Source organism: Alligator sinensis, unplaced genomic scaffold, assembly GCF_000455745.1.
Source record: "Alligator sinensis unplaced genomic scaffold, ASM45574v1 scaffold386_1, whole genome shotgun sequence".
Lineage (NCBI taxonomy): Eukaryota > Metazoa > Chordata > Crocodylia > Alligatoridae > Alligator > Alligator sinensis.
The window spans coordinates 1,161,436-1,177,753 of NW_005841996.1; the positions used below are offsets into that span (position 1 = coordinate 1,161,436).

The window sequence follows — 16,318 nt, forward strand, 5'->3', positions numbered from 1 at the left end:
CCCTTCCACCACACCAGACTTACCAGCTGGAGGCAGCTGCATCAGAAATCGGATCAGTATTGGCTGATACGCCTCCTTAAATATCAGCTATTGGTATCGGTCCCAAAAATCTCCATCTACACATCCCTACTTCCTACAGTTCCTTGTAAGAAGGGCCTCTGAAAAAAAACGGGCAGGGGAAGTTGAGTGCATTTGCTTTGATTCTTGCAATGACAGGGCCTTGCATATCAATCAGATGTGATCCTGGCTCATGCAGAGAGGAAGTTGAACAGGTGATTTAGAAGGGAGGAATCCCTGGAGGGTGGGGAGCAGAGCACCCTGCTACCCCACCTCATGCCTCTGATTGGCTGAGGGGCACCACAAGTCCCACCCCTTCCAGACATTGATTGAAAGCCCTAGCTGGAGCTGCCTGGCTTGTTAATTCAGTAATTATTACCCTCTTCAAGGAGGGAGGGTGATAATTACTGGGTAAACAAACAGTTTAAGTGTGGCAATTAAACAGTTCCCCAAGCGAAAAGAAAGCTAGCTACCTGCCTAAAATAAAGCGAAGGAGAAGGGGACTTTTGGCAGGCTTTTACTTGCTCCCCACCTCCCCTTCTGGAGGCAGAGAGACAGGAACTTTGCTCCCCCCACCTGCTCCAGGAGATGGGCAGTCTGCCTTTTTTCTGTCTGTGCTCCCCACCCCACCCCTCCCACCCTTCTAGGAGACAGCTTTTTGAACATGGCCAGTTCCCCGTGCTTTTTTTTAACAGGGAACTGGCTATTTCATGGGAGACTACCAATTACACGATTTCTGTGAAATCTATGAAATTGTGCATTTGGTAGGTACCAGTTCATGTGGGAGGTGGGAGACCTATGTTTTTACTCTTCTTTTAGCTGAGAGGAACTGAACCAGCATCTCTCTCACCTTCCAGAAGAGTGCCCTCCTCATTAGATCATACCAGACCTCCTGAGCCTATTCCACTTGGTATGAAATACCCAAATATTTATTGGAGCAGGGAATGGAACCCCAGTGAGTCACTGGCTTAGAGTCACTCTCTGACCCAATATTGCAGTATTGCATGCAGAATTCAACAACTTTACCACATTGCCCAGTGAGCAGGACACTTACATGGAAGTTGGGCAATGTAGATTCAAGTCTTTCCTTGGGCAGAGAAAGGATTTGAACCTCTACATTCCTTGCACCAGCTGAGCTCCAGGAGAAAAACAGAGACACTCACTACACCTTGTGAAATGAAGGTCTGACTTCTCAATGGTTCAAAGAAAGGACTAAATAAACTCCAGGATCAAGTCCTTGGTGGAGATGACTCCCCCTCCAGCTCTTCTTTCAGCATCGCAGAGACTATGAAAAATCTTAACTTTTGTATTCCTTTAAGAAATCTTTCCCAGGAGGTTCTAAGAGAACTGCTTGCCAACAAAACAGTATCCAGTACCAAGAAGTCAACCAGACTATAAATTGATAAAGTAATCACGTTAGACTACTAACTTAGGAAGCATATAGATGAGTATTAATGACATGCCCCTCTGAAATGTTCCAGCACTTTCTCTCTAAAATAAAAGGTTTCTCTGATCCCTGTACGCTATGGACACGTTTTCCTACTGCATTCAGAGTAATTACCTGGTAAATAAGTACATGGAGTAGGCCATGCTGGACATGCTTTGACCATATCGCACAATCTCATTTTCCTGGTCCTCCCATTTTTCTGTCTCCGAGTCTATATCCGAAGTGAGCAAATGCAGTTCTACTCCAAGCTTTGCAATTTTTGCTTGTTCCTATAAATGACACACTTCTTTTATTTTTTTTAAAACTTAATACATTCATTAGACTGATGTGAACAAATAATTAAAAGTTTCAGAACTGAACAGAAGGAAGTGTCTTACCTCAGTATCAAGTTTGACCGGCTTTAATGCTTTCAGATTTGCATTGTGCTTCTGTTTCAAAAATAATTTCAAGAAAAAAAAGCTTTTAAAAATGGCATTGGCAACTGTACTAATTAGCTAATGAATACAAAGCCATTTGAATGCACACTGCAGAACACAATTTTAGTTGCTCAAGCTCCCTTATCAGATTGTTCTGTTCAGGGGACAGGAAGTTTTTATGCAAGATTCCTTGTGGTGCACAGGAGTGGGATTTATACCCATGGCAATAGCATGAAACCCTCTTATTTTAGGCTTATGACAATCTTCAGCTCTCTTCCCCCTTCACCTCCATATAGCAACATGATGCCCCTGTAAGCTTAGCAATAACAGTAATTACTAAGTTGTGCTTGCTAAAATTCACACCAAATGTCTTTTCCTGTCTGGGGTGGTTTTATAGCCATGGAGAGGTACTAACTTGCTAGCTGAACTAGAAGCAATTTTTTTTGACAGATTCCCAGGATGACACCTGCCTAAAAAACACAAGGCAAACATACTGATTCTAGTGAAAGCTCCTACTCTTCTGCTCAATTCCTTACCGACTGCAGTGACTAGAAATTAGCATAAGAATCTGAAGCACAGCCCTACTGCTCCTCTCATTCCACGGACTTGGCCTTTTTTATCGTAAGTTATATGGGCCGTTGTTCACTTAAACATAAGTAAGATAACTTTGGTTATGGAACATTCATGAATTTCAGTGTAAGCAAGGTTAACAGAATCTGACCCTGTGCATTTTGTAAAGCATGTGGGAACAATGGAGCCTCAATCTTGCTTGGGGTTTCTAGGCACTAATGGCACATGATTATTATTGAAATTAATTCCCTCCCACAATCTGCCACCCACTGCTGTTTTAATTACATGGTAGCTCTTGCCAAAGTTCTAAATGCTTATTATAAACTTTATGAATGCATGTTCAAAACACATTTATAGGAATCTCAGTTGTAGAGACTTGATATGATTCTTCATAGGTACTGGAAATAGAAGCAACGCAGCTACTAAACGATTCAATAAAAAGCATAAAAAAGGATAATACTGAATGCTGTGTAAGTTGAATTCGTGTAATATATGTACACTCCTAACTCATTTAGACACATGGATACAACACACTGCCTTTAAACAGCAATTTTTCTGTAAATAATCCTACATAAATGCATAGATCTGGGCTATATATTTGAATTATGACGCATATTCGAACTGTTGAGTGAAGGTTTTTCAAGAAAGCAAGTACTGAAAATAAGTAAGTATTATATTCTTAGCAGTTACGCTGCTTAAGAATATCATATAACATGTTAGCATGATGGACTCAAGGCTGTCCGGGGTGGGGGGGGGGGGGGAATTGGGGCAACTGCCCCAGGCCTCTCCACGTCCAGCCACTTGCTACCCTCCAACCCCCAGCCATAAAAATCAGCGGTGGCAGCTTCTTCAGGTCCAGGGTCCATGGGATTGGAGCAAGGGCGGGGCCCTGCATGGGCTGATTTGCTCCGGGCCCTGCACCCTGCTTGGGTCACCTCTGGATGGACTAATACTCACCTGAGAGAAAACGTTTAAGAAAATGTTTCTTGTCTATGAGTTAGTCTAGGTGCTATTTACTGAGTTAATCTATACTAAGGTGATAGAAGTTTAGGCATGGAATTACAACACTGTTCTGGTTAAAGCAAGGTTGTCATCTTGAGCATAGGTAGGATCTATAGATGTTTTCCCTGAACAATTGCTTCTGCTATGCTTTGGCTAACGTAGTCCAGGGACATGGGACAGAATCATGACTTAACTAAGGCCCTTGGCAGACATGCAGGTAAAGCCATGACAGGATCTGATGCACAATCCACTCGATCACACTTCCTATAATCATGGCAAGAGGCATGATTGCAGGATCATACATCAAATCTTGTCACACTTTACTGCCAGTGCAGGGGGAGCCTGGGATCATGATCCTGTGCTCCCCCCGTATCAGCAAGTAACAAGCTCCTGCAGCTGGGAGTCCTGTCAGCTGATTTGGGCTCCCAGCCACTGGGGCACACCATGCGCTCTCACAGCTGGAAGCCTCCTCACCTGATCCAACATGTACCATGTTCCCAGCTGCAGGGGACATCAGGTGCACCCTCACAGCTGGGAAGCCCACCATCTGACCTGGCCACACCTTCAATTAATGAATGGTGTTGTAAAAATGAGCCACAAAGTTATTAAACATTTTTTGTGGAATAACTTTGTGACTTATTCCTTATTTTATGATGCCATTAATTGTTTTAATGTGTGGCTCGGTTAAAATTTTAAATGGGATTAACTGTTTAATCATGCCTTAAGTGTAACGTGTAGCAAGGGCTTGAAAGAAAGTTTTATAGCTAGAGTCATTCCTGACATATCCTTGATGCCAGGATAGGTCATGGTCTTTTTCATAAAGGTATGTTATCTAAAGATTATTTACAAGTTTTTGCAAATTAACTACATTACTGCATAACAATGCTAAAGATTATGCCCTATAATCAGGCCTGTAATCAGGTTGTGACCCACTGACACTTAAGTATCTATCATGTTTACAAAGTAAGTCACAAATTTATCTCCTTTAGGATCACTGTTAATGATTCTTTTAATTAAATATGTTGATATATTTGGGACTGGTGTTCTTCATAATAAACCGAACTAATATGGATCTAACCTGGTGGCATATATATATATATATATATATATGCGCAATTCTAATGTACCAAATGAGTATATTTTAAGTTGGCCCTGGAGTTCAATAACTTAACAACCTGGGTGTGACATCTTGCAGCAAAGAGAAGCGTATAGGAGGGGTAGGGGGTAGAGGGGGGAGAACAGAAGAATAAGCACATAACATACTAGTCCCAAATGTTTCTTGACCTTCCCAAAAGCTGCTATTTTGCCTGCAGAAACTTTTTGCTTAAAAAACCCTATGTTTTCTTTGTACAAGAAGAGAGGAAAAGAAAACGATTTTATTAAGTAGTGGTGAGGGGGTGTGTGCATGCATTTTTAATCCAGAGAACTTTTTCATTTCCTTTATTTGTTCTTCATCGGGGATTTTGCTAGTTTCAAAACTCCTACAAAAGTGCTACTTTTGAGGATTAAAGGAAAAAGAATAAGGCTGAATTCAGATGAGCAGGGGCATGCCCCTGCAGTAGCACAAATTGTCTCGGCTCCTGCTCCTGCTTTGTTGCAGAACAAGTTGTCCCACAATGCCCAAACTGACCTTGCCCAGCTCCTCCTGGCTCTTCAGCCATGGCAAGCTGGAGGCTGGAGTCAGTACCTGTGTTGGCCACAGCAGTCTTACCTGGTGGCATGCTGGAGCAGCAGGGAGAGCATGAAAGTCCGGCCAGCAGCCAGAGTATTGGTCTGGATGGCCTGACCTCCATTTGTGCCAACACACACTTGTTTTCTGTGCTTTGTGTTGCTTCTGTTTCCAGGAGAGATTTTTGCTGCTGGGATTTCCCAGCAGCCTATTTTGCCACCACCCTACAAATTTACAGTACATGCTTTAACATTCAGCGCAAGTGGTTTGTGGCACCACAAACTACATGCCCCTACTCATCTAGATGTGGCCCAAGAGTCCACACTGGGGTATCTGCATCTCTCTGTTAAGCACATACCAAGGTGTATATGCATTTTTATAGATTTGTTCTCAACATGTTATTCATAAGGGCAGAAAAGAAAGATGGTCTTCACAAGGCAAGAGCTGGAAAGCACAAACTTAATTTAACTCAAGACAGAAGAGCCTTTGTAGGAACAAGAGCAAGACTATTTCTCCATCGGGAAAACAGCTCAGCTAAGATAATGATTTCATTTTCCAAAGATTATTTATACCAGGGTGTTCAAACCCTGGCCAGTAGCGCTGTGTCATTTGGTCCACAGGGTTTCTCATGGGTCCAGAAATTTGGTGGCAAGAGACCAGTGGCGCCACTACCCTGCTGCCAAATTTCTGGACTAGTGGGGAGCCCCCAGCCCCATGCGCTAGATTGGGTGCCTGATCCCAGCATGCAGGGCTGAGCAAGGGTAGTGCCAGGCCCCCTGGTCCCAATCCCAGTGCATGGGGGAGGGAAGGAGTGGTGCCAGGCCCCCTGGGCCCAATCTCAGCATCCAGGAGTAGGAGGGGGCAGTGCTGAGCAACTAGCCCAATTCTGGCACACAGGGCTTGATCAGACTCAGACCAGCTCTGCTCCCCTCATCTGGCTTGCGGGGCCAAAAGCTTAAGCGCTGCTGTTTGCTATATTACAGCATACTCCTACACAGAGTATGCTGTAAAAAGTCCTGTTAGGATAGCTTGCCCAGAGTGTCTCATTACAAAGATAATGTATTACGAAATATTATAACTAATTAGAACCAAGTTAGAATGGTCTAAAAGTACGTTAGGTTTAGTTTAATTACCCTGGCTTTTTAAAATCCATCTACTAAGATATTATCCAATTCATAAAAGACTCACAAAGGGCCACAAAAATCAGTGTGCTTTATTAAGGTTTTCCTGCTCATATCTTTACACCAATAATCAAAAAAATATTTGAACGCTCGTGGCGCACCGGCCAGGTCCCGGAGGACTGGAAAAGGGCCAATGTGGTCCCTATTTTCAAGAAGAGGAGGAAGGAGGATCCAGGCAACTATAGGCCAGTCAGTCTCACCTCCATCCTTGGCAAAGTCTTTGAAAGGATTATTAAGGCTCATATATGTGAGAGCCTAGCAGGAAAAATTATGCTGAGGGGAAACCAGCACGGGTTCGTAGCAGGTGGATCATGCCCAACTAATCTAGTCTCTTTTTATGACCAGGTTACAAAACACCTGGACGCGGGAGTAGGAGTTGACATTGTCTACTTAGACTTCAGGAAGGCCTTCAGTATGGTATCCCACCCCATACTGGTGAACAAATTAAGAGGCTGTGACTTGGATGATTACACAGTCCAGTGGGTGGCAAATTGGCTAGAGGGTCGAACCCAGAGAGTGGTGGTGGATGGGTCGGTATCCACCTGGAAGGATGTGGGCAGGGGAGTCCCGCAGGGCTCGGTCCTTGGACCGATACTCTTCAATATCTTCATCAGCGACTTGGACGAGGGAGTGAAGTATACTCTGTCCAAGTTTGCGGATGATAAAAAACTGTGGAGAGAAGTGGACACACCGGAGGGCAGGGAACAATTACAGGCAGACCCGGACAGGTTGGACAAATGGGCAGAAAACAATAGAATGCAGTTTAACAAGGAGAAATGCAAAATGCTGCACCTAGGGATAAAAAATGTCCAGCACACCTACTGCCTGGGAAGTGACCCGTTTGGTAGCACGGAAGGAGAAAGGGATCTTGGAGTCCTAGTGGACTCCAAGATGAATATGAGTCGTCAGTGTGATGAAGTCATCAGCAAAGCTAACTGCGCTTTATCGTGCATCAGCAGGTGCATGACAAATAGAGCCAAGGAGGTGATACTGCCCCTCTATCAGGCGCTGATCAGACCGCAGTTGGAATACTGCGTGCAGTTTTGAGCGCCACACTTCAAGAGGGATGTGGATAACCTGGAGAGGGTCCAGAGAAGGGCCACTTGTATGGTTAAGGGCTTGCAGGCCAAGCCCTACGAGGAGAGACTGTGGCACCTGGATCTCTTCAGCCTCTGCAAGAGAAGGTTGAGAGGCAACCTTGTGGCTGCCTATAAATTCATCATGGGGGTGCAGAAGGGAATTGGTGAGGCTCCACTCACCAAGGTGCCTCTGGGGGGGTCACAAGAAATAATGGCCATAAGCTAGCAGAGAGCAGATTTAGATTGGACATTAGGAAGAACTTCTTCACAGTTAGAGTGGTCAGGGTCTGGAACGGGCTCCCAAGGGAGGTGGTGCTCTCCCCTACCCTGGGGGTCTTCAAGAGGAGGTTAGATGGGCATCTGGCTGGGGTCATCTGAACCCAGCACTTTTTCCTGCCTATGCAGGGGGTCGGACTTGATGATCTGTTGAGGTCCCTTCTGGCCCTAACATCTATGAATCTATGCAAGAAGTTATATGCCAGTGGTAGGGAGTCAATTAGTTAAACTAATGTAATGCAACTTTTACACCAAGAGAAAACACAACTCCTCCCACAACAAACAAACAAACAAAACTTACCCCTGGTCTGGGCAGTGATAGGTACACACGCTTCTCTCCTAAGAACAACACACACATTTATACCAAAATTTGTATGCAGGTTTTAATTAATGGAATCATGCTTATAGTTATACCCTCATCTTCCTATAAATTCAGTATGCTATAAACGAAAATTACTCACCTCCAACTCCTTTGTTTTGATGAATACTCAGGATTTTCACTCCTTGTTTTGTGCGTTTCCAGAGACAGACAAGCAAGTAACTCCTCTACTGTTTAGATTTTTAGCACTAACTGCCAGATGAGCTCAAGCTCCCCCCTGTGCAGTCCATACGAATTTACAGTGCCTCTAGTACCCTGGAGTCAATGTGACCTCAAATGCACTGGAATCAATGAGACACTTAAAAAGAAAACAAAACCACCACCCTGGACACACCCAATGAGATGACCCACAAAACATATACCAAATTAATAAAATCAACATCTGAAAAAACAAAAGTCCAAATTTCTCAAGGTGGGTGGATAATTTGTACCTGCAAAGAGTTATTATGTGCAAGTAATTCTCTTTCTATAAAAGCTCATCTACCATCTCATCATTCCCACTTCTGGAGGATAAAGAGTGAAGGTCTCAAAATCTGAACAAGTAATGATAGCATTAAAGTTCACATGTGTCTACAAATGCACAAATTTCAGCATAAATAGATTATATAATGGTACTTCAGTGCAAATAAATTGACATAAATTAGGGATGGCTGCAATATTCAACAACAGTGAAGCCACTCCAGAGTGCTGCAGTTTGTTCCAAATGAGTATTAAGAAAACTTTTTTACTGCATTGCATAATGTATACTTTGAATAAGCCCCCCCCCACACGCACACAATAGAAAAAGCAATTTTATACATTCATTTTATAGTTTTATTGGAATTATTGTTTCCTTTATTTCCTGAAAAGTTAGGTTCCGTAATTATTCTAAATCAGACTGCACAAGAGTTGGGGTGGGGGGGGGGGGGGGGGGGGGGTCAGATCAAGGCCCCCCACAATGAGGGAAGGGAGGGAGGAACAAACCTTAAAATACATGTTCTAATGCCTCTTAGGAGTAACCAAAAAAGGAGTTGGATGGTGCCTGGGGCTGACAACCTTTTATAATAGTGCCAACTGCTGGATATGCATTATTTTTACAACTTCTCCTTGCAATGTGACTAATGGAAGAAAAGCTCTGATGCTTCCCTTTTAAATACAAATGGAGAAGAATATGCAAATATAGATAGTACAGAATTCTTTACCCTTTCAGACAGGTGGCCACAATGATAAACATTTGTGGCATTTTGGCTTCCAAAGGTAGTTAGAGAAGAATATTTATAGAACATACTAAAAACAGTACTGCCTGTATTATACTTAGCATAGTGTACCTTGTAAAGGTCTGTGTCTTCATCAGGAGTGAAAAAAAAGATAAGAATCAGTTACTAGAAAAACAGGAGCTCTGGCCACCTACACACACATCCCTGGTGGGCCAAACATTAGCACATCAGTACACTGGTGAAAAAGGGCCAAAGTGCTGTAGGAAAAGTATGTACAAAACACCAGGAAAGAAAACCAGCTCAGAAGTTTTGAGTAGGACTACCTTGGGGCTATGTGCCATGCTGAAAACCTTTGATAGCACATAGTCACTTCAAGACGAGTTCAACATGCCCACAAGAACACTACAGACTCAAACTAAAGCAGTAAGTCATTGCACAGAGGTAAAAACCAAACTTCCAGGATATAAGAGAAAAGCTGCTGCTGCTCTTCTGGTGTTTCCCAATGTGCTTGTTTGGTGAAGAGCTTCGTTGCTGACTACACTTAACAAAAATGGGCGCACAGTTTCTGGAAAGAAATGGGCACTGGTAGAAGGAACAGGCACAGAAGGAAAAAGGGGGACTCAACTATCAGTGCTTTAAAGGGCCAAAAAACTGAGAGTTAGAGGAGTTCCCAAGCCTGTATGACAGTGGAAGCTAAAAGATCTTTAAGTGAGAATTTTGCATTTGGTTTCTGTTGCCCAGGCAGGTGGTAACTGAGAATACTCCCTCACCACCCCCACCCTCCTTTTCTTAAACCGACTCACTAGATGCAAGGTCATACATTCCAAAGGTAAATTACTCAAGCCGGAGACAAGTCACGCTTGACAAGGAAATCACCCAGATCAATTTAATCATGGATTCCATATCCGTAACATGAAGGTAATGGATAAACAGAATTAAATACATGTAAATAAAGTAACATGTCAGAATCCAACTAACTTTCTCTTAAAACAGTAAAAAGAATATTACTTATCTACCTTCCTTTTGGTTTTTTTTCTCTTTTTCTTTATTCTATTTTCTCATTTTTTCTGGTGTATTGTTTCCTCTTTCCCACCTTCTATTCCTCATTTCTCTCCCACTTTCTAGTAATTCTGCCTTCGTTTTCGTCATATTTTCTTTCCATCTCTACCATCTTTTCTTGTTATAGTCTTGCCTCCTTTTCCTGTCCCATGTCATGCCACCTCAACCCGGTCCCTAAGCCTACTCCTCTCTTTCTTCCATCTTTACCCAGTCTAAGTCTATTGCCCATGCTTGCCTACCACATCCATTCACTACTCTCCTCCCCAAATCTTAGCATCTAATCTGCAACCTTAAATCAAACAGATAAAGACTTATAGAGGAGGAGAGGGAAGGAGGGATATATATTACCAATTTTTACATAGGAGGCCAAGGCATGGGGAACTATCAGATAATTCTTCTTTCCTCCCCTGCACAGGACCAGAACAGGATTGAAGGAGGGAAGGTAACTAAGCAGCATTATGCTTATTTTCAGCAACTGCCAATGTTTTGCTCTCTTGCTCTATTTATCTCAATGAGACAGACACCTAGTGACTCCAGTTGAGGGACTACAATGGTCACAGTGAGCCCAGCTCTCCCTCCCACAGGGAGGGGCAGTCTTGCAGGCCAGACCAGGAATGGTCTCACGTGGTATGGGCCAGGTTACATTGCTGTCTAGAACAAGACTGTTCAGCACAATGAGCCAACTACAATGAGCTAAAAATGGCACAATTTAATTAAAATAAATGGAATGGTATCATCTGACCCCAAATGTGGGATCGGTTTGACGCCTTTTATCAGTTTTCTTATCTCAGTATGCAACGTGCATAAGCTTGCTGGTATTTTAACAAACACTAACATAAAATCAATTGTGCACCTGCTTATCCAATCAACAGATGAGACACAGACACAGTTTGAATCAACTACAATTTACAAGTATCGAACACGATTACTTTATTGGACACAGCCAGCACATTTTGGATGCCCTTCAGTCTTTGTCAGCAGCAAAGATTTGTCTCTCTTATGATGTTAAATACTCATTCTAAAATGCTCCCTACAGCAATGTAAGATCTTTACAGTTACAGTACAAAATTACATTATTTTAAAAATGCAAGTTTCTAAATTACGAAAATATACCATCATCCTACAATTATATTTTGTATTATGAAGACTCAGTCATGTTTCTAATCAAGTACTCATTACATTTTTACAAAGGGATAAAGAAGACTACCAGTTTCAGCATTAGAATGAGCAGTGCAACTCAGAAGAGGAAATTAAGATCATATGTTAATCCAGTATTGTGAAACTCTACATTCTGATTGAATATGAACGCTTATCTGATTAAAGGATTCATAATTTCTGCCATCCTATGTCAAATAATCAAATATTTTGCCTCATTTTTCATGCATCTTCAACTTGCTTCTAAGCAAATACCATAATGCTGAACCTGCTAAGGTGACTTTCATGATATTTGCTGGGGACTACTTATGACAAGTCACTTTGGGAAGTCTAAAGGATCCTGATTATTTTAAACAATAAATCAAATGAAATGAAACATAATAGAGCTCATATAAAGGATTTGCCCATATGTCTCCAAATATTTTTCTAACAAACTCTTTTGAAAAAGGTACTTGTATGTACATACAAGTAGTTAGTCATAATCTTAAAACTCAGTTATGTCCTTCTGAACACTGAGCCATACTAAGAAAGAGAAGCGCTGCCCAAGGGGCAGTGAAGGAAGGCATGTCTGCCTCAGCCATAATGCTCATTGAGTACTCTAATGAAATATTTCCCTTGCTTGTAGAGCTGATAGAGTTGCTATTTGTTGTACAGCCCTAGACTGCTGCATGGAATTGGTCATCTAACAGTGCCAGCCAGTGCTATTCATCACCTTCCTCCACTTCAAACCTGGCAACCAGATTAAGGAGTCCTCATGCATAGGTACTCTAAAAAGTAGGGAGAAAGGTTCCCAGGTATCATATGCATAATAACCTCCTTGCTGTGGAAAATGCAAGTGACCTACAGTTGAAGTCAACAGGAATATAGACTAAGTAACTGCAGCTAACATGATGTACTGGGAACATGCTCCTCTACCAGATGTCAAGGACTGCATTTATTTACATGAGTGCTGAGTCAATGCTTTGCTGTATAACAGCGCTGTTCTATGCTCACGTTTTAAATACAATTAAATAAAAAGCAATAAAATTTTGTACTACCCATTAGACGCTTCATCACTACATGAAAATTCAATACATTTTATCTGTATAGTAACACTTGAACACTTCTAATTTTAAATAGCTTTTAGAAAGTGTGCTTAGTATTAAAGGTGATATAATTTATTAAAAGAAAGAAAAAAAGGAGTCATTTGGCCATAAAACTCACCTGTAACTCTAACAAACCGTCTCAAAGGTATCAGGAATTGCTACCTGCATAGACTTTTTTAATGTTAACTCTTCTCACAATTCTTGCACCTTAAGTGTCTCCTTCATGATGAGTCAAAATGCAACAATAGCACTTTGCCTACTATATTTTTGGTGAGCACACTTGATTTCCATTAACCTAAATGCCGAGTCCACCTAGTCTTGGTACTAATCCTATAATGTACTCTCAACTCCTATACAAAGGTCAGAGAAGGCCTTTCAGATCCAAGGAACTGTTACATCTTTACAGTACTGTAAATGAAGGGGAGTGACTAGGGCAGCAGCCCTAGATGCTGCCTTTGGAGAGGAACGGAGATGCAAAAATAGCCACCACTACAGCTGGTGGCTGGGTGCACCGCTGCCCAGAGCACAGAGTTGCCTCATTACACTTCTGAATCTTTAAAACAGGACTCTAGAATTAAGATGAAAAATGTGCGAAAAACACAAACCCATGGGTTTCATATTCCTGACTACTGTGCTATCCACCACTTACTTGTGCTCATAGTATTATTTTGATAGTTAAACTATCTTTGAAAAAAATCCTATAGCTAGTGGCACGATGTATGAGTGACAAACTGGTGTCTAATCTGGTTCAGAATATAAAATATTTTAGATATAAAAAGGGTTAAATCCCTGCATTAAATTTTAAACTAAAATCTTCACACCATTTAACCTGAGCAATTTTCTTAAAATACATGACATTCGGTATGTTGCATATTGTATCTCTATGCAATTATAACTGAAGAATAAAACAAACATTTAACTGCAGAAAAGTGAAATGCCATGCTGCACTGAAGGCAAACTTTTTTGAAAAAAATTAAAATAACTAAAATAAATACCAGAATATCTTCTTAAATTTTCAAAGTAGAATACCATATACTAAAAATAAACACAGATGTGTTGTTAAAATTTCATGGCTCTATTCTACATGTTGTACAAATACCAGTTAACTTACCAACCAGAGAAAATATTCCAAGATTGTGTGACGTCATCAGAGAGAGAGAGAGAGAGAGAGAGAGAGTCCAACAAGGAGAAAGGATAGCAGTTCAAAAATCAAACAACTACATTCACTACATTATGAAGTGAATAGAATTCAAGCCGACAGTACAGAATAAATAAATGTTTATTTTCCATGAATAGCGGATATTAAAAGAAAACCAGTTGGAATTGGAAAATATTTTAAAAAACCTCAGACTACACTTCAAACTACACTGAAATAATTATGACTAATCATATTAAACTCAATGAAGCAACTAAACTTGGTATACAATTCAAATTACTTTCCGTTTATGATTTGTGAGACTTTTGATTGGTATCTCTCAAGCTGACAACAAGTCATGACAGGAAAGGACAAGAACTAAAACGATCCCCCTCCATTATTTAGGGCATTTTTTGACATGTGAGAGATGCAGCACTAAGTGCTTTTGAAAGAGCCAGGCGCTGTGTCGTATGCATTTGTGTAAACGGCAAAACGCATGTCAGCGCTGGGAAAGTGGCGACGGCGTGCTTTAGAACTAAAACTCGTCAAAGGTGTGCACTGACATGCATTTCTCTGTTTGTACAAATGTATGCAACGCAGCACCAGGCACATCAGCTCGCATGAGGAGCAGACTTGATTAACTGAGTCTGCTCTGACATGCTAGATCTCCAGCACATCACTGCACGAAAAGGTGTGTGTAAATGCCCTTAGAGTTCATCCCTGCAAAGGGCTCAGCACATGATTAACTTTCTGCACTGTGAGTAGTCCCCAGTGAAATTAAATTAAACTATTTTCAGTGCAGAAAGACACAAATGTACTTAAGCCTTTGTAAGTCCCATTGTCTTAGCCTGTAAAGCCAGTAGTTCTGTAGTGTGTTGTATGTAGCAAACAATTATACAGACAGTAGATGGGAGTACAAATGAACATACTGAATTGATGTGTTATCAGGCAGGTACCAAGCTGTTATGTTAAAAAAAAGACTTAGTTTGGTATCCGTATGAAGAAAACATTGTTGTATTTACTAGATCATATGTTAGCACTGCAGTTAAACTACTTGGAAGGCGGTTGTGTTGGAAGCTGTTCTGATATTTCTAAATGGCACTCTTACCTCTTCTCCCCTCGAACACGTCATTAATTTCTCTTAACAATATGGTCATGTCGCTCAGTTGGGACTCCCAAGCCTCGCAAAATACATCAAGATTTTCTTTTGCAATCTTACTAGATGGATGTAGTGCCAATGTTTCTGCAGCAGAAATGATCTAAAAGGAATACACCAGGAAAGCAACTAATGTTACAGAAAGATCAGGCAATTGATGTTACATATCAAGTCACAAAATGTGTTACATACCAAGTTGCAAAACTTAAACAGGCAAAACATGAAACCACATTGTATTTTAATAAAAGTGTTAATATTACATCTGTTTAGTAAAGAATAACTACCATTAAGTAAAAACAGGCTCTAATTAAACTATGCATTCACAGACAACAACAACAAAAAACATTCTACTATATAAAGTGAAAATAACTAATAGTCTGTTGTGTAAATTCCAGTTTTCTATCCTGCAAATTATTACTAATTTGAATAACCCTTAAAGGTGAACTATTTTTATAAGTAATGATTACTTATGATAGGATACTTTGGGGATATTGATTACTGCCTGCTAAAACTAAGCATACAGCATTTTCCTTTCCTTCACCCTTGTTTATTTTCTGTCAAAGTTAGACTAGTTATCTAGATTATATAGCTTTCATAAAAATTTACTAATACTTAAATGACTAATAAATACATTGTTCCAAGAAGGTACTTTTATTTTCTAGAAGTATCTGCAGGCAGGTATACATATACACACAGAATGAATGCACAAATAAGTAGGTGCGACACAGCTACCTATAAAAGCTGCAGTACTTGGTCCAGTACTGTTGCACTTAAGAATATTTTAGTTTACCTGTAGTTTTGTTTAGCAGAACTACAGGAGAATTTACCTAGTGGTCCTACTTACAAAAATAGTCAGCCTTGTAAATATAAAGCTGCACATATACACTTAGTAGTACAGTAGTAGTATTAAATGCCATATTGTTAAGTCCCTGAAGTGGTAGGTATACCATTTTTACACAGGTGCATAATTTTCATACTTAGGTATGTATACAGGTTCTTTATGTTTCTAGGCTAGAGTCATAGATGTGCAGAAGGTCAGACAATCCTACGTACCAATGAAGCCTTCAAAATGGTATTTGTGATTCGTGAGCCTCACAATGATGCTCTACAATGCAAGGGTGAAAAAAAAAATCACCCTGTATAAATAAGAGGCAGAACAGTCAAATCCCTGGGTGATTGTGCCCACTCTGCAACACATTTGCTGGCATACTTAGGACAAAACACTCAAGCAAATAGTCCACAGTGGAATGGATCCAGCAGTGGCATGATGGCATAGGGGCTCAGAACAAACAGTTTTCTTGCTGCAGACCTGGTGGGGAGAAGGATGCCTGGTTATTAAAAGGTGACACAGTGAGGGCAGCTCTGCTCTACAGCAGTCCTGAGCTGTGTATTCAGCCTCAAATAGTAGGTATAACCTAAAATCACGTCAAACAGCTGTGAAGCTACTTTAATAATT

The 16,318-nt window shown here is 41.0% G+C and overlaps 1 protein-coding gene across 1 annotated transcript in view; it reads right to left on the bottom strand.

The window, feature by feature from the left end:
* The window catches only part of CTNNAL1 (catenin alpha like 1), a 124,120-nt gene that overhangs the window by 17,887 nt on the left and 89,915 nt on the right, over positions 1-16,318 (bottom strand). The window contains exons 11-14 of the mRNA XM_025201482.1: positions 14,815-14,965; positions 7,999-8,036; positions 1,882-1,932; positions 1,619-1,773 (exon numbers count right to left, since the gene is read on the bottom strand). Of these exons, the coding sequence (XP_025057267.1) occupies positions 1,619-1,773; positions 1,882-1,932; positions 7,999-8,036; positions 14,815-14,965 (395 nt within the window). The remainder of the gene's footprint in view (positions 1-1,618; positions 1,774-1,881; positions 1,933-7,998; positions 8,037-14,814; positions 14,966-16,318) is intronic.